The 19,081-nt window shown below is 37.9% G+C and overlaps 1 protein-coding gene across 1 annotated transcript in view; it reads right to left on the bottom strand.

Moving 5' to 3' along the window:
- Window positions 1–19,081, bottom strand: part of B3GALNT2 (beta-1,3-N-acetylgalactosaminyltransferase 2) — a 126,439-nt gene that overhangs the window by 23,274 nt on the left and 84,084 nt on the right. Inside the window, exon 5 of the mRNA XM_007938469.1 lies at window positions 9,977–10,072. Within this exon, the coding sequence (XP_007936660.1) occupies window positions 9,977–10,072 (96 nt within the window). The remainder of the gene's footprint in view (window positions 1–9,976; window positions 10,073–19,081) is intronic.

The raw sequence follows: 19,081 nt of genomic DNA, 5'->3' as shown, positions 1-19,081 counted from the left end.
CATTATTCAGAACAACCCAAATGCCCATCTAATGTGTGGATAAACAAAAAACTGTATATCTATATAATGTAATATTATTTGACAACAAAAAAGAAGTACTGATATGCATGCTACAACATGGATAAACCTTGAAAATATTACACTAAGTGAAAGAAGCCAGTTATAAAGAACCACATATTCTATGATTCCATTTATATGAAATGTCCAGAATAAGCAAATCCATAGAGACAGAAATCAGAATAGTGGTTGCTAGGGACTGAGGGGAGAGACAGAAGGAGTATAACGACTTATGGATAAACTACTAATGGATATGCTGCACAGCTGTGTAAATATTCTAAAAATCACTAATTGCACAATGTAAAAAGGTGAATTGTATGCTATGTGAAAATTATATCTCAGTATCTCTGGTTAAAAAAAAATTAGACTTGGGAAACACATTGTTTGAGAAAGAACTTGGGCTCTAGAATTGAAGTCCTGGGATTATATTACTTAGTAGTAATGTGACCTTTGGCAACTTGGGACCCCTGAGTCATCATTTCCTAATCTTTAAGAAGAGAAAATGATAAATATCTAAAAGAGCTGTTTTGAGGATCAGTGATAATGTATGTAGTGTAGTCTCTGTCCTCAGCAAAACAGAAGATTTATTACGACTAGAAGGAACACAGAAAGTGAACTACCTGTTTAAAAGATTCTATTTCCTTATCTTTGAAATAGGTACTGATTGTTTCTATACTTTCCCTCAGTGGACTTAGTTCTTTATTGAACTTGAGGTTCAAACTTCAGTTTTATTCAAAACTTGCTCACAGGTAGGTATATACATGTTGTTGTTATTGTTATGTGCTGTCTAGTCAGATCCAACTCATAGTGACCCCTCCTTGGGTTTCCGAGGCAGTATCACTAGGAAGAAATATATCAAATATATTGGGCAATTGATAGGTGACATAGTTTGGTTTTTTTAAAAATCTTTCTATATTTTTGTCATATTTACAAAAGGAAACACTTATTATTTTTATATATCTTTATATATTTATGATTAAGCGCCAAACCCACTGCTACTGAGTCGATTCCTACTCATAGTGACACTTTAGGATAGGGTACAACTGCCCCACAGGGTTTCCAAAGCTGTAAATCTTTACAGAAGCAGACTGCCTCCTTTATCTCCCATGGAGTGGCTGGTGGGTTTGAACTACCAACCCTTTGGTTAGTAGCCAGATGCTTTAACCTCTGCTCTCCACCAGAGCTGTTTTTTATTTCTTAATAATAACTTTTATAATTAAAATATATACATATGTATACTCACTGCCGTTGAGTCAGATCTGACACACCCCTCCTTCTTGGGTTTCCGAGGCGGTATCACTACGGAAGTGGATTGCCCAAACTTCCTTCCAGGGAGTGGCTGATGGGTTTCAACTGCCAGCCTTCTGGTTTGGCAGTCAGATGCCTTAGGCACTATGCCACCAGAGCTCCTATACATATGTATATACATAAATAAATTTATTTTTTAACAAAACACATACATATAAATAGTGAATTTGGAGTCAATCTTCTTTCGGACACAAGATATTTTTTTAAACATTTGAGGGTTACTATTTTGCAGAAAAAGAGCTCTGGTGTTGCCATACCTAAGGCATTTGCCTACTAACCAGAGGGTTGGTGGTTCAAACCCACCAGCCACTCCACGGAAGGTAGATGGGGCAATCTGTTTCTGTAAAGATTTACTGCCTTGGAAACCCAAAGGGGGTTGCTATAAGCTGGAATTGATTCGATGGCAGTGAATTTGGTTTATTTATCAGGCTGTGGGCTTTGTGTTCACAGATTTAAAAAGTGAAATGGCTGTATCTTCAAAATAATAACATGCTATGATAGGTTCAATAATGAAGGGAAGTAATTCTGCTTGGGGAGATTAAGACAGAATTTCAAATGATCATGAAAACTGAGCTGTCTTGAAGGAGTGTGAGTCAGAAAAGTGTTATGCAGATAAAATAACACATCAAGAGGCACAGATGTGGAACAACACAGCATATTCAGAAAAAAAAGTTAAGCAGTATTGCTGAAGCACAACGTCAAGGAAAGGAGAGGTAAAAGTGGGCTGGAAGTAAGCAGGTCAAATCTTGAAAGGCTATGTATGCTGTAATAAAGTATGCTCTTTATCTTGAAGGCCATAAGGAAGTACTGAAGGTTGCAAGCAGAAGAGTGACAGTCATATTTATAATTTTAGAAAGGTCACTCCAAGAGCAGAATGGTAACAGGGTGGAGAAAGTTGGCAGGCAGAGTAGTAATCAGGCTGTTACAAAAGTGCAGGTAAAGAAAGTATCTATTTAAGGTAGTGGCTGGATATCAGAGAGATACTCATGGGAATTTAGACTGCCATTAATTAAATCCTTACATAAGAAAATAATGTTTCAATTAACTGAGAAAAGCTGTAAGATTGAAGTCTAATGAGTAAAACCAGTATCTTAAAGCAGTGTATCAACTGACCACCATAGGAAACCTGGGTTAAGAGAAAAATTTTTGCAGTGTATTGACATCAAACAGGAAAAAGATACCATGTTTGGAAGATGCAGTGTAGTAAATTACCGGGTATAGCTTTTCTAGCCATAAGTCTTTGTAAACTGCATGGTGGAATTTGCTGTGAGCAGTTGAGGAGCTCCTGATTGTAAAAATTATCCACCTGGAGTATTTCTGTTGAGTGGTACAAAACAATGTTCTGGGAAGTTTGCTCTCTCGGGTGCTTAGAATTCTGATGTTATGATTGGTTAGTTTGGCCACTCTGCCAGGCTCAAAAGGAAGCCTCCTAGAGGAAGAAGAACTCTCTCTGACTGCTGGCTGAGAAACACATGCTGCTGAGAGAAACGTGCTCCTGAGAGACACATGCTGCTGAGAAAGACACACTGAGAGATACGCATTGCTGGGAGAGTGGCTGAGAGAGACTTTTGGCTGAGAGATGTCAGGCTGAGAGTGACTTTTTTCTTGAACTTGAACTGTAGCCTGGTGCTTCCCTAATAAACCCTGTAATCTGTGAGTTCTCTGTGGCCACTGCAGTGAATTATCAAACCCAGCAGAGAAAGGTGGTGAGTGCTGCAGGAGGAATGGTTGGTGTCAGGGTTGGTGAAAGGACTGGAGGAAGGCAGCATGTCTGGCCTTGCAGGAATAGGCCTTGGGCTACTGATTGTGATTCTGTTTTCCTCTTGTGGGGTTAGAGGAGGTCAGAAGATGTGGCCTCCCTGTCCCTTTAGCAGAAGATAAAAAACATTCTGGTCACATCCTGCCTGAATGAAATAGCTCTCCTAAACCACCACCTGCCACTGTTGTAAACTGAATTTAATGCCTAAACCAAGCACTGTTCAGATTTCGTTTTTTAGGTACCTTGATATACTAGGAAGGAGGTCCCTGGATAGGGATCATGAGTATTCAAATCACTCTACTGAGCCAAGGAAATCATTCATTAAAGATGGGCATTCTGGTTTATACAGTCATATTCTGTGAACATATACAATATTGTTCAATCTGATCATTTCTAGGTGAACTAACACCTAGTGTTCGGGCCTGAAAACTTAAATAGCAGACTTGACTACATGAGGCTGCTTTGGGTTAACCATGTGGCTTTCTCCTGGCAACAACTTTTTGTCCTTGGCATATTTTACTTTCCTCTGACCTTCAATGGGAGATCTGGTGGCATAGTGCCTAAGGCATCTGACTGCTAACCAGAAGGCTAGTGGTTCAAACCCACCAGACACTCCTTGGAAGGTTGGGCAGTCTACTTCTGTAATGATTGTTGTTGTTGTTGTTGTTGTTATGTGCCGTCGAATCAGCCCCGACTCATAGCGACCCCTCCTTGGGTTTCCGAGATAGTATCACTATGGAAGTAGATTGCCCAACCTTCCTTCCGAGGAGTGGCTGGTGGGCTTGAACCGCCAGCCTTCTGGTTAGTAGTCAAGTGCCTTGAAACTATGCTACCAGATCTCCTTCTGTAATGATACTGCCTGGGAAATCCAAGGAGGGGTTGCTATGAGTTGGATCAGACTCGAAGGCAGTGAGTTTTTTTTTTTTTGGTAACCTACAATAGTTATGAAGTTTGGAAGGAACTGATTGAATTTAATGCCTAAATTCATTACAAAATATGGTCAGGAGAAAAAACTGATAGGAGTGCTTGAATATGAGAGCTGAGGATAAATCCCGTGCTTCTGCCCTTGGTGAATGAGAAAAAGGAGCTACCAGTACTCAAGGTTGAGAATCCAGGAGATGAAAATGGATGGTACGGAAATGATAGTACTTTTCACAATGCCATGGGAATGCAGGTGGAAATGTTCAGTAGATAGAAGTGAGTGAAATTCACAAGAGAAGTTTAGAGTGTATTTACAGATTTAACAGCCATCAGCATACAAGAGATAATGAATGAAAGGGCCTAAGAAGAATATATAAAATGAATAGGAAGTTAGATATTAAATCCAAATGATTAATATTTAAGAGGAAAACAAAAGAGAAGACACAAAACAAAAGGGAAGAAGGACTAGACCAGATGTGGCTTAAACCAAAACAAAGTATATTATATACGTCCAAAGAAAACTACTGGGGTAAATATAAAAATGTGTCCCTGGAGCTGTCAATTAGGTCACTTGTAATCTTAGTAACTACAGTTTCAAATGAACCATACCAAAGGTAAAAGTTAGAGTGATCAAATAAAAATGCCTTATCTTGAAACTACAAATCTAGAAAATATGACAAAACAAGTAATTCTCTGTCCTGTCCAATCAAATGACACTTCTCATTTGACTTGCTATTTTATGGTGGCTTCTCCCTGGCACCCAATTCTATTTTTTTTTTTTTTGTGACTAGGTCATGGTGCAACAATGTCAACAATGTTGATTAAATTGAGTAATTACAAGAACAATTCATTGGCTTAAACAATGATCTTGATTTATTCCCTAAATTTATACAGCCCACCTATGGTTTTGCTATTATGTAAAGAAGGTATTTTCTCCCCCTCTCCTGTACCTATTCCTTCTCCACGTCACAGCTAAATTTCTATTTCTCACCTCTTCTTTCACATACCTACTTTTAAAAAATTTTTTTATTGTGATGTGGGTGCAAATTTACAAAGCAGATTCATTTTACTCAACAGTGCATGCACATTTGGTTTCACACACCTGATTACAATCCCCAACCATAAAAAGCTTTCCTCCCATCTCCTCCCTATGGCTATTCCTTCCCTGTGCCCTTCTTATCTATGCATTCCTGTCTATCCACCTTTCCCTCTATGCAAATGCTGCTGTTCTGATGTCTCATGGTTGATTGATCTAGGGAGTGCATCTCCCTATGGTAAGTGGGTGCATCTCCCTGAAGAAGGTGTTCTGCTTCACATACCTGCTTTTGATTCTCTGATAAAAGGTAATCAGAAAACTAGGAATCTCTTAACATGTAAAATAACTTTTTTATGGCAATTCCCCTCTAAGATTATAAAAACAAAATAAAAGTTAAAAAAGAAAATAATACTAGTAATAAACCCACTAAAAACCCCAGTATGGTCTAAGTTGGAAAAAGAGAGCTTAAATTATCTCACCTATGATAAAAGGAAGCTAACTGCAATCCCTTTTGTATATTACTAATGCTTTTATATTATGTGTCCAATTTTCATTTAATCCAACAGAATACCTTAAATATGTACTTTTGTGCCTATAATCATTAACAACTTCTTGTGAACTGAAGAAATGACTACATCTAAAATAAATTATATAAAGTATCCATGCTACTATCAATAATGTCTCTAGTGATTCAGGTGAATCAAAATTGCTTTTTTCTTGAAACTAGTTTCAGGTTTCAACTATGCTATTAAGGAAAACATGAAATTAGAGAAAAACATTTTAAAAGCAACGCATATAGGTCTTCATTTCAATCTCTAACTCCCACTGAGATCTGTGCTTCACTGAAAGAATGAAAAGAGTACAAGAGAGTTCCTTATTTGACAAGCTATACTGCTGACATGCTCTGGAACTCTATTAGGAAGTACCAGAGGGAATAAGATGATGAACAAATAACCTCCTTGCTCTCCTCAAATGGAATAAACTATGTTTTCCTCCTGTCATTCTTTACTAATAATACACAAACTGTTCATCATCATTCTTTTTCTGAGGTAGTAAGCCTGACATCTCACTGCTAACTGGAAGGTTGATGGTTCAAACAAACAAGCCACTATGTGGAAGCAAGACTGGGCAATCTACTTCCATACAGATTTACTGCCTCAGAAACCCAATCTGTGCTTGCTATGAGTCAGAATTGACTCGATGGCCATGGGTTTGGTGGTTTTTTGTTTTTTTTTAGTATTCAGCTTGATGCAGCAAAACAGATTGTAAAATCAAACACAAAACAGGATCTGTTTAATAGTAAAGAACATTTTTAATCTAATTTTTTTTTAATAAAGCTAATATGTGGCATAATGCCTAAGGCATTTGACTGCTAGCCAGAAAGCTGGTGGTTCAAACCCGCTAGCCACTCCTTAGAAGGAAGGTTGGGCAATCTACTTCCTTGGTGATACTGCCTTGGAAACCCAAGGAGGGGTCGCTATGAGTCGGATCAGACTCAACAGCAGTGAGTTTTTTTTTAAAAATATGTTATTTATTACAGATTTAGAAAATAGATATATAAAAAATTATTTCTAATCCCACTGCAATGTACTGCAAATGTTAAATATTTGCACACTTTTAAAAGAAAAAAAAAGTATTATTCAGAAGTAGTAAAAAATTAAGTCAATTTAGCTTAAGGCTTGAAAGGAAATAAAGACTAAAGGCTATAGGCATTAAAAGTTTTAATAACTGCAAGGTGTGGAATTATCTTGCAGAAAGCAATTTGGCTTTTAATATTGGTATCATCCAGCATATCAATACCTGAGGCTAATAAACAGGGGCTAACCAGAGCAACAGGTACCATCTGGGCACCTTTGCTGACTAAGCCTTTGGAGGCATGATGTAATAATATCTCATGACCATGGGTGAGACCAATAAGAGCCTTGAGCCCGAAGGCTCAGAGATGAGCTTCCTGATTGGTTACCACACACACAGGAGAGGGAAGCAAGTACCTCAGGACATGGAACTTCCCTGCTGTGAACCTCCTTTCCCACACTTCACCCTATGTGTCTTTTCATTTGTATTCTTTTAAAGTTGTAGCTGTGAATATGGTATACTCTTCATGAATCCTGTTGAGCTCTTCCAGTGAATTAATGGACTCAACAGGGCAGTGAGAGCCAGCAGGCACTGGCTTCTGCCTATTTGGCAGTCTGCAAGGTATCGTTCTAACATATAAGGTTTGATCTAACTCTGGGTGGTTGGGGCTGAAAGAGAATATTGTGCGAGTAGCTGATGAGGAGGATGGAGAAATGGGAAGGTGAGGACTGGATCCATTTCCATACTTTGGGAATTGGATTTCATGCTGATCCTTATCACACAGAAGGTGGGATTAGCCCACTATACCCCTTGTTTTGTTTGTTTTGTTTGTTATCTGCCGTTGAGTCAGCCCCGACTCATAGCGACCTCTCCTTGGGTTTCCGAGGCAGTACCACTACGGAAGTAGGATTGCCCAACCTTCCTTCTGAGGAGTGGCTGGTGGGTTTGAACTGCCAGCCTTCTGGTTAGCAGTCCAGTGCCTCAGGCACTAAGCTACCAGAGCTTCTATACCCCTTGTTTAGTGTAACTGAAATGGCCACACATTGTTCTGGCTTAGTACTTCCTATCATTAGTACCTGTGGCCAGATATACCATCCTAAATACAAGAAGGAAGGTAAAATTCTCACCCCCTTTAATTTAGAAAATCTTAAAACCTATAGAAAAGTTGAAAATTAACATCTAAATCACCTCGATTCACCAACTGTTAACATTTTCACATTTGCCCACTCTATCTGTATATACACATAAATTTTCTCTTGTGGTTAAACCATTTGAAAGTAAAATGCTGATTATTATATTTCTCTGTTAAATACTTCAGTATGCATTTTCTGAGAAAAAGGACTGTATAGGATGAACTCTACAGCTGGCGTAAAGTGAATGCCAGAGATACCCAAAAACTGACTCCTATTCTCACACCAAAGCACTGAGTTTAGGAATATGCTCTAACTAGACTGAAATATCCTGGGAAAGCTGCGGCTGATGGATGAATAATTTATCCACACACGATTGTGTAGCAGTCTGCAACTATACTGTGGCTTAACTTCAGGGTTAATGAGGTGTACCTGGCCAGGTGAAACAGTCTTCAGTACATAGCTACTTGGTTTGGACCTAGAGAGAGCCATAAGGTACAGAAATGTTTTCAGACTTTAGACACTAGAGAAGTATTATTTATTTTGGAAATGTAGCAAATCTCTCTATTATCCTGTGTGCACTGACCTTTTTTCTTTTTCACATTCTTTAGGTAAGTGTCATGGATTGAATCGTGGCCCCCAAAAGTATATGCTGTAAATCCCAATTCCTGTATCTGTGGTTACAATCCCATTTAGGAATGGGTATTCTTTGTTATGTAATGAGGTAGTATTAGTTTAGGGTGTGTTCTAAGTCAATCTCTTGAGATATAAAAGCAGATTAAGCAAGCAAGCAATCTTTGTTATGTAACAAGGTAGTATTAGTATAGGGTATGTTCTAAGTCAATCTCTTGAGATATAAAAGCAGATTAAGCAAGCAAGCAAGCAAACAAACAAGCACAAAGTGTGGGGCAAGAGGGACAGATGCCATGCCACATGAAGATCCCCAAGGTACTGAGGAACAGAAGCTGGAAAAAGACAAGGACCTTGACCCAGCTGACAGAGAAAGAGTATCCTTTCCTAGAGCTAGAACCCTGAATCTGGACTTTTAGTCTATAATTGTGAGAAAATCACTTTATGTTCTTAAAGTCACCTACTTGCATTTCTGTTATAGAAGCATTATAACTAAGACAGTAAGTAAAGTTATTTACCCAAATGATAATCTGTTTCTGGTCTATCAATCTGTGCCTCTTATTATCCTTTGTCATTATGACAGCTGTGCAGTTGTTCTTTTCTTCACTAAATAAACCATGGTCACAAAAAATGTGGTTTTGGAACCTCTGAAATATCATGAAGATTTCTGGAGGTATGAATGCACTATGCTACATTTTAGTATAATCATAGTTGGAACCCTCATCTGCTATACTGGTTGTTGTTGTTGTTGTGTGCCGTCGAGTTGGCCCCGACTCATAGCGACTCCTTGGGTTGCTGAGGCAGTATCACTACGGAAGTAGATTGCCCCATCTTCCTTCCAAGGAGTGGCTTGATGGGTTTGAACCACCAGCCTTCTGGTTAGCAGTCAAGTGCCTTAGACACTATGCTACCAGAGCTCCTATACTGGAGAGCTACCCTAAACCAAAACCAAACCCACTACAACTGAGTTAGTTCTGACTCACATCAACCCTTGAGGACAGAGTACAACTGCCCCATAGGGCTTCCAAGGCTGTAAATCTTTACAGAAGCAGACTGCCTCATCTATCTCCTGCAGAGCGGCTAGCAGGTTCAAACTGCTGAACTTTTTGGTAAGCAGCCAAATGCTTTAACCACTATGCCACTAGAGCTCCTTAGACTCACTACCATCAAGTGGGTTTCAACTCATAGCGACCCTTCCTTGGGTTTCCGAGGCAGTATCTCTATAGAAGTAGATTGCCCAATCTTCCTTCCAAGGAGAGCTACCCTAAAAACAAAAAACAACAAACACACACGCTCACTGCCATTGAGTTGCTTCTGACTCATAGCAATTCCCATTGGGTTTCTGAGGTGCTAAATCTTTACAAAAGTAGACTGCCCCATCTTCCTTCCATGGAGTGGCTGGTTGGTTTGAACCATCAACCTTCTGATAAGCAGTCAAATGCTTTAGGCACTGAGCCACTAGAGCGCCTTAGAGCTACCCTAGCATAACACAATATAAAGTGCTTGCCTCTGAAAATACATACCCACTATTAACACAAGCATTTTCATTACAACCTGTACCTCTGGTAAGATGAACTGTTCCACAGGTTTGTACCATAGTTTGTTCACCTGCACACCACAGCTAGGAGGACTAAAGCGAGCACTGAAGAGGGCCTCCTACAATTGAAAAAGATAAAAAGACAAGGAAACACAAACAAACAAATAGATCATATTATAAAATGCATATATTACAAGTTTTCAAACACCTTACATTTTGGTCAGTTAAATCCTCAAGGGCCCCAACCATTGTTATTAACATTGTTCTATTGTGGTTTAAGGAGCTCTGGTAGCATAGTGCCTAAGGCATTTGACTACTAAACGGTGGTTTAAATCCACCAGTCACTCCTCAGAAGGAAGGTTGGGAAATCTACTTCCATAGTGATACCGCCTCAGAAACCCAAGGAGGAGTTGCTCTGAGTCGAGTCTGACTCGACAGCACATAACAACAACAACGACATTGTGGTTTAGGGATTACATGGGTTTTCTAGTGCAGCCATGGTTATTAAATAAAGAAATTTAAAATAGCCAATGTTGTTATCATCAAAAACATTATACCAAAGTTCCCCATAATTAAATATAATTCATATAATCTGAAAACAAAACAAATCAAAACAACCAAACACAAGAAAAACAACAATCTTGAAAAGAAAAGGGAGATGAAAATTAAGGGAGGTGAGAAATGCTAAATAAAGCCAACATTAGGCTATCAAAACTTCCCAAATGGAAGTATCTGAACATTACAGATTGCTATATGTAATCAAAGCACTCAGGAATCTTCATTCAAAAAGAACCTTCAGAAAAAAAAGTAAACAAAACAAAAAAGGGAAGATAAAGGAGGATTGATTTTTCATTATGTCTGAATTGTTTTCTTTGGACCCTCCCAATTTGTTTTAGGGAAGAACATGTCCTAATTCTCACACCTATTTTTATATACCAACTTATCAAAGGGAAACTTTTGATAAAGCTATCAAGACCAAGCACAAGTTTAGTATTAAGGAAGTTTTAATGGATTATGTCTATTTCTTTTATTAACATCTGTCCTTGCCAATATAGTGGAAATCCTTTTGATACTATGACTATCTGTGAACCCATTATAGCACCCACCTTCAAAGGAGCTCTTGTGGCACAATGCCTAAGGCATTTGACTGCTAATCAGAAGGTTGGTGGTTCAAACCTACCAGCCATTCCATGGAAGGACGACTGGGCAATCTACTTCTGTAAAGATTTACTGCCTCAGGAAAACTAATGGGGACTGCTGTGAGTTGGAATTAACTTGATGGCAGCAGGTTTTTGACGAGGACTTCCAAAGATTAGTAGCCATTCCCTAGGCTAAAAATATGGCAACTGAAAGTTAGATCAACATGATCAGAGTAAAAGACATCTGAACCAAACTACTTTACTGATAACATTATGAATAGTGAAAGGGAAAAAAAAAAAAAGACTTAGAACCCACCAGCTGCTCCATAGCAGTCTGCTTCTGTAAAGATTACAGCCTTGGAAACCCTATGGGCAGTTCTATTCTGTCTTATCTGATCACTATGAATTGGAATCAACTCAACAGAAAAGGGATTTTTTTTGGTTTATATTTGATTTAACTTGGTAAAGGTCTTCTCACTGCTATTATAATGGCTGGACTCAAAAACAATACTCAAAATAATACAACATGCCTTCCCATAGTTGACTATCAGTAGAGTTCATTCCTTTTCTCTTATATTTATGTCAGTAAGCACATTAACAAACTATGTTGTATTTTTTAGAAGAAACAATAATCAAATTGCAAAAAAGAACTTTAATCAAATTATTTGTATATTGTTCTGGGGGCTTTCTAACATAATATCTGTTGCTATATAACCACAATCAGCATTAATAATACTACAAAGACACTTTAGAAGATGTCTTAAAAAAGTGAACAAATCAATTTTCCCATAGATAACAATTATGAACTCTGGTCAAAACATAAAAAACAACTACCTGAAGGTACTGGAATGTATACAAAGCAGGCAGAAAATGGAGGAGAATCAACATTTGTAAGAAAGGAAAGCAACAGGAATGTTACTTTTTTTTTTTCTTTGCCTGAAAGCAGCCCTCAAGGGGCAACTAAAACTTGGATAAAAACCTGCAGTCTTTCTGGTTGAAAATTCAGAGGGTAGAATTGGGACAAACACAGAAGCTAAAAAGTGAGGAGTAATACCTACAGAAAGGAAAGGATCACAGAAAGAAAGTTGTAGATTCTTCATATAAATGGCCCAAAGCTGTGGCTGACTTATGAAATACTCATTTATGGCAGAATCTAAGCAGTCCATCTAAGGCCCAAAGAACTGAATAAAGATTTCAGTTGTTGCCTATTGCAAGAGAAACAGAGTTTAGTGTCTGTACCCTGCTAATTTAACTATCTTCTAAAAAAAAAAAATCAATTCTCGTCAGAGGGATATAATAAAATCCAGAGTCCCTGAATGAATTATTCTCAATATCTAGGATACATTGCAAAGTTACCAGAAATAAGATTAAAAAGAAAAATGTTAACCATACTCAAGACAAAAGCTGATAATCAAACAAGATAGATTACAAGATGACTCAAATATTGGAAAAATGAGACAAGAATTTCAAAGCTGTTATTATAATTGTGGTCAAGGCTGTAGATTAAATATGTTCATAATGAATGAAAACATAGCAAATGTCAGAGAAACAGAAATTATAAAAAGAACTAAATGAAATTTCTAGAACTAAGGATTACAATATCTAAAACAAAAAAAATTCACTGGATATGTTTAGCAGTAGAAATAGATGAATCAATGAACATGAATACAGATTAGTTAAAAGTTATCTAAATCAGAAAAAGAGAGGAAAAATTGGAAAAATGAACATAGATTCAGTGATCTGGGACATACTAAAAGGTCTAACATAAATGTAATTGGAATCCCAAGAATAAAGAAGGGGACAGACAATTTTTTCTAAAGAAATGACAGCTGAATTGTTTCCAAATTTGGCAAAAGACATAAATTTACAGATTCAAGTAACTTGGCAAACTGTGAGCAGAATAAACATAAAGAAAAACCACACCAACATACAACACAACCAAACTGTTTAAAACCAAATATTAAAAAGAAATATAAAGAGCAGCCTGAAAAGAAACTCTAAACAAAACACACTATATGCACTATATATGGGAACAACAATATGATATGAAAGATGGCTAACTTCTCAGCAGAACTAATGGAGGCCAGAAGACATCAGAATAACATCTTTAAAACACTGAACAGAAAAAAAGTCAACCTAGAAAATTCTACATCCAGAAAATATTCCACAAAATTTTTTCTTTTGAAAGAAAAAGAGTAAGCACAAAATAAAAACACTTCTATAAAAATGAAAACCAAGCAAATTTATCACCAATAAACTTGTACTATAAGAAATGCTCATGGATGATCCTTGAGCTGAAAGTAAATGATATAAGATAGAAACTTGTATCTTAGGGAAGAATGAAAAGCATCAGAAATAGTAAATACATGAGCAGATAGAAATGCTTACTTTTTCTTCTAAATTTCTTTCACATACATTTGGCTGTTTAAAGCAAAAATTCTAACTATGTATTATGGGATTCACAGTATCCATAGATATAATGAACATGACAGCTGGAGCAAAAAAAAACTGCAGGATGGTAAATGTAACCACATAATTACGAACTTTTAATATTTTACATAAGAAGGTATAATATTAACTTTAAGAAGACTGAAAAGTTCAGGATGTATATTGTAATCCTTACACTGTGCATTTAATTACTTAGTATGGCTCTTCTAGTCGTCTTTGCAACTCCCACAAGATGAGTGGATGGAATTATGTAAATGTGAGGTGCTTGTGAGCCACCAATGGGACTGGATACCTTGCTAATAATGTAAATAAGATACATGGCACCCTTCTGGGGATGCAGCCATGCAAATAAGATGTATGGAATGCTAATTTGGGATTGGTCAGTTTTGTCATCTCGCTAGGCTTAAAAAGAGCCATCTCAGAGGTGGAAAGGGGGAATCTCACTACTATGAAGAAAAAGCAGCCAGAATGGCAGGCTTCCTTGGGCCCAAGATCCCTGCAGAGAGAAGGCAGCAGGGAAACCACTGCAGCAGAGGCAGAAGAACCAAGGGACCACCATGAGACACCATGAGACAGGAGGCTTCCTGGCCCACAGAGCCTGTCTCTGGGCAGAAAGCTTGCTGGTGGAGTAGGGTTCCTTTTTGGATGCCTATTGGCAAAGGCGAAAAAGTAAACAAGCAAGGCAGAGGCCAAGGCCAAAGAGAAGCATGCCTGCAGCACGGCTGAGAAGAAGCTATCCTGACTGAAGAACTGTATCCTGAGTTGCTTTTTGATCCTGAATTGTAACCTGTTACTCTCCTAACAAACTCCATAATCCTGAGTATTGTTTGTGAGCTTTGTGTGGCCACTGCAGTGAATTATTGAACCCAGCAGAGAAGTAGAGAGTACTATGGGAGGGATAGTTGGGATCAGAATTGGTGAAAGGGTTGGAGGGTGGCAGCATGTCTGATCTCAGCCTCACAGGAATTCAGCATCAGGCTACTGATGTTTTTCTGGATCCTCCTTCCCACTTACAAAGTTAGACAAACAGCTGCCACCACACCCTTCTTGCAAAGACACACACATAGTAACAGTACAAAGAGCTATCAATAGACAGACCATTAAATTAAAATGGAATTCAATTACCCAGAAGAATGCAGGCAAAGAGGAACAGAGGAACAAGAAAGCAGAAAACAAATAGTAAACTGAAATTTGACCATGCCAGTAACTTCATTAAATGTAAATGAAATAAACACTCTGTAAAAAAAAAACCAGATATTCTGAGAATGGATAAAAAGGTAGACTCAATTAAATGCTGTCTACAAGAAACACTATTTTTAGCTATACATAAAAAGGATAACACATGACAGGGGTTTATCCCAGAATTAGGAGGTTGGTTTAACATTCCAAAATCAATCAATGTAATTCACCACACTAACAGAAGAAAGAATAAAGGCCTTAGAAATATTCCATGAACTCATCAACAGAAGAATGAATCAATCATCATAAACTGCTGAAATGCTACTTAGCAAGTAAAGAAATCAAAAGGAAAAATTCACCAATACAACAGCAAGGGTAAAAAACAAAACCAAACTCACTGCTGCTGAGTCAGATCCGACTCACAGCAACTCCTCCTTGGGTTTCTGAGGCAGTATCATTACGGAAGTAGACTGCCCAACCTTTCTACTGAGGAGTGGCTGGTGGGTATGAACTGGCAGCCTTCTGGGGTGAGTCTCAAAAAATGATGTTGAATAAAAGATGCCTAAAACAAAAGAGTACTTACTATATTATTTCATTTATATATGAAGTCCCAGAAGAAGCAAAACTAGTATATGGTTAAAAAATACACACACACACACTCACACATACACATACATATTTATATGTATATATATCAGAACAGTCTACCTCTGTCAGATGGGGAAGGAAATGCACTGGAAGGAACATGAAAGAACTTTTTAGGGTGATATGTTTTGTCAATTAAGCAGAGTATGGCTTACATAGGTATATGCATTTTAACAAACTAACTGCACATTTCACACTATTAAAAATAAAAAAACCATAAACAAATATAAAATCTAGTTAATGATGCATGCTGAAGTATTTTGTGTTGAAGTGTACTGATGCCTACAACTTACTTTGAAATATATGAAAGGATAAGATAAGAAGTTCAGGCAAGATGGCAGATTAGGCAGACAAGCTACACAGACATTGTGCAACAAAGAAATGAGAAACCAATTGAAAGCAATACAGAAGATGATCTTGGAACCCTGAGCCCTGAAGGGAAGGATAAAGAAGTGGATTAAATACCAACTAGTAGAAGAATCTGAATGAAAACAGTGAGTAAGGAGACAAATGGAGCTGCAGACTGCCAGCTGTCCTGAGGGTGCAACCAATTTGAGTATTTGCAAGCATGTCCCAGTAGCAACCTAAGAACCGACTCCACTCACCAAGGACTAAACAGGCAAGGACTGCCCTGGTGCCTGACAAGCAGAAAGGAAAACAGTGAAGAAGGAGACAACTGGCAGTCTTGAGGGCACAGTCCTTTTAAATATTTGCAAGCTGTGTCCTGGCAGCAACCTAAGAACCAACCTGCTCACAAAGGACTGGATGGGCAATGACTGCATTATGCCTGACGACCAGAAAGGAAAACAGCAAAGAAGGAGACAGACCTGTGAGCTGCCGACAGATATGCTGAGGGTACAGCAATATTGAATATTTGAAAGCGGTGTGGCCATTTTGAATACATGCAAGTAGCATTCTTTCCCAGACAGCAACCTAAGAATAGGCTCTGCTTGCCAAGGACAGCACAGGCAACCACACTGGAGGCTGACGACTAGAAAGGTGTGATATTTCCTTGTTACTCTTATATCCCATGTCCTCTTGGTGAACAGAAGTGTGGTCACTGTCCGCCTCCCCCCCACCTCCTTAACCAGCAGGAATTTCATCCCAATATGTGCTCTGACAGAGCAGGGGTGCCATGCCCTGCCCTCCAGTTTTGTTTTTAAATTATTCTTTTTATCTTCCTCTTTTCTTCCTTTTTATTTATTTATTCTCTTTCCAATCTTTGTTGCTTGCTGTTTTTTACCCCCTCTCCTGCTTTCCTGGTTCCCTTCTTTTTTCTTCTTTTGGTTCTTCCCATCCCTTGTTTTTCCTTTTGCAGCTTCCCCATATTTTCTTTACTATTCTTTTACTCTTGCTCTTTCCTCTCATTCCTCCCTTCCCAGATACTGTGGCTTTTCCCCCTCCACACTTTTCCTCATTATCTTTCTTTCTTTCTGTGATTGTTCCTGTTTATTTATGCAGTTTGAGTTGTTTTTATTTTTTTGGTGATTTTTGATTTTTTTTTTTTTTTTTCAGTCTAACCCTGTGTGGGACAGCAACCATTCCCCACAACCCAACCATATCTGTATCTCCTATACCCTCAATCACTGAGTGAGGGCTACCATTTGATTTTGCATCAACTGACCAATGACAGACAATGGCCAATACGAGCTCAACTCACCCTAAATTGCTCTTTATAGACAGCTACTAGAGATCTGTGCATACACTCTCATTCTCTACCACACCTACCAGGAGACAGGTAGTGAGTGCCTAAGTGCTAACAATTAGCAAAGAGATGAGCACAGTACTCTGCACACACAGATATATCAAAAGCAAAATAAAGGGAAAAAAAACATCTTGGGCAAATCACACAAACAATCAAACACAAATTAAACATAAATAGAACAACATCACAATGTCTTGGAGACAACTGACCATCCCAGTTCAAACAAAAATGCAAGAAAAAGTAGTACAAACAAGGCACCAGGATACAACCCCAAAAAATATCCCTGAGGAAGAAGCAGCAATGGAACACCTTGCTAAAGAATTCAAATGAATTATATTTGAGTACTTTCAATGGATTGAGCAACGGAGCAAGGAAAACACTGATACAATCAAGGAAAACACTGATAAAATTAAGGAAAACACAGACAAAACTCCAGAACAATTTAGGAAAACAATACGAGAACAAATTGATGCAATAAACAAAAATCAGAAATGATACAAAAACAAACAGAAATGCAGAAGATTAAAATTAAGATTTCAGAAATAGATAAAACATTGAATGGGCAAAGGAGTAGAACTGAGTCAATGGAAGACAGAATTAATAAGATTGAAGACAAGTACCTCAATACTATGCTAGTAAGGGATCAATTAGAAAAAAGATCACAACAAAATGAAGAAAATCTAAGATTCATGTGGAGTACTATCAAGAAGAATAACCTACATGTGATAGGAATTCCAGAACAGAAAAGCATTGAAGATTTGTTGGAAGAGACTTTTCCTAATGTGAAGAAAGATGAGAATATATCCATTCAAGAAGTTCAATAAACCCCAAATAGGACAGACCCCAAAAGAAAATCACCAAGACATCATCAAACTCACCAAAACCAAAGACAAAGAAAGAATCCTGAAAGCAGCATGGGAAAAACAAAAAGTTACCTACAAAGGGCAACTAATAAGACTAAGCTCTGATTTCTTGGCAGAAACAATGCAGGCGAGAAGGCAATGGGATAATGTATATAAAACCCTGAAAGAAAAAATTTCCAACCAAGAACTATATACCTAGCAAAATTGTCCCTCAGATATGATGGTGAAATTAGGGCAGTTCCACATAAACAGAAATTAAGGGAATTTGTTAAAACCAGACCAATCTCACAAGAGACGCTAAAGGGAGTCCTTTGAACAGAGAACCAACAACAGCAAACACCAACCAACCATTAACACACATGAAGACACAGCCTAGAAACCAACCCAGTTATGGAAGTATCCAAAGTAAAATAAGATTGTAAGATTGTAAAACAGGGAACCAGAGACATCAACTGGTAACTGAGGACAACTATAAACCAAAAAGAGAATAAATAGTGTAGCTGCTGAACTTCTAAATGGTGAGGATGTCAAGACAACTGCAAGACAGAACAGACTGTTTTAAACTTGGGAAGAAAATAATAAGACAAATAATAAACCTTTGCATCAAAACAGAGGACATGCACAAATATTTAGCAAATACTAAAACAACAGCAATGAAAGAAATGACAACATAATTCATAAACAAAATGAGCTCAGCACAGAAAATTATATGGAACAAAGAAATCAGCAATATCATGAAAAAACACATAACAAAATGACAGTAACAAATCCATACTTGTTGATAATTATACTGAATGTAAATGGATTAAATGCACCACTCAAGAGATGCAGAGTTGCAAACTGGATAAGAAAACATGGCCCACCAATATGCTGTGTACAAGAGACTCACCTTAGACACAAAGACAAAAATAAACTAAAAACAAAGGTTGGAAAAAGATATATCGAACAAACGGCAATAAAAAAAACACAGGAGTGGCAATATTAATTTCTGATAAAACAGATGTTAAGACAAAAACCACCATTGTTGTTGTTGTTGTTATGTGCCGTCGAGTTGGCCCCAACTCATAGCGACCCCTCCTTGGGTTTCCGAGGCAGTATCACTACGGAAGTAGACTGCCCAACCTTTCTACTGAGGAGTGGCTGGTGGGT

The sequence above is a fragment of the Orycteropus afer genome, unplaced genomic scaffold, assembly GCF_000298275.1.
Source record: "Orycteropus afer afer isolate SDZICR_OR568_19922 unplaced genomic scaffold, OryAfe1.0 scaffold00050, whole genome shotgun sequence".
Taxonomy (NCBI): domain Eukaryota; kingdom Metazoa; phylum Chordata; class Mammalia; order Tubulidentata; family Orycteropodidae; genus Orycteropus; species Orycteropus afer.
This window is presented reverse-complemented; position numbering and strand designations above follow the sequence as displayed.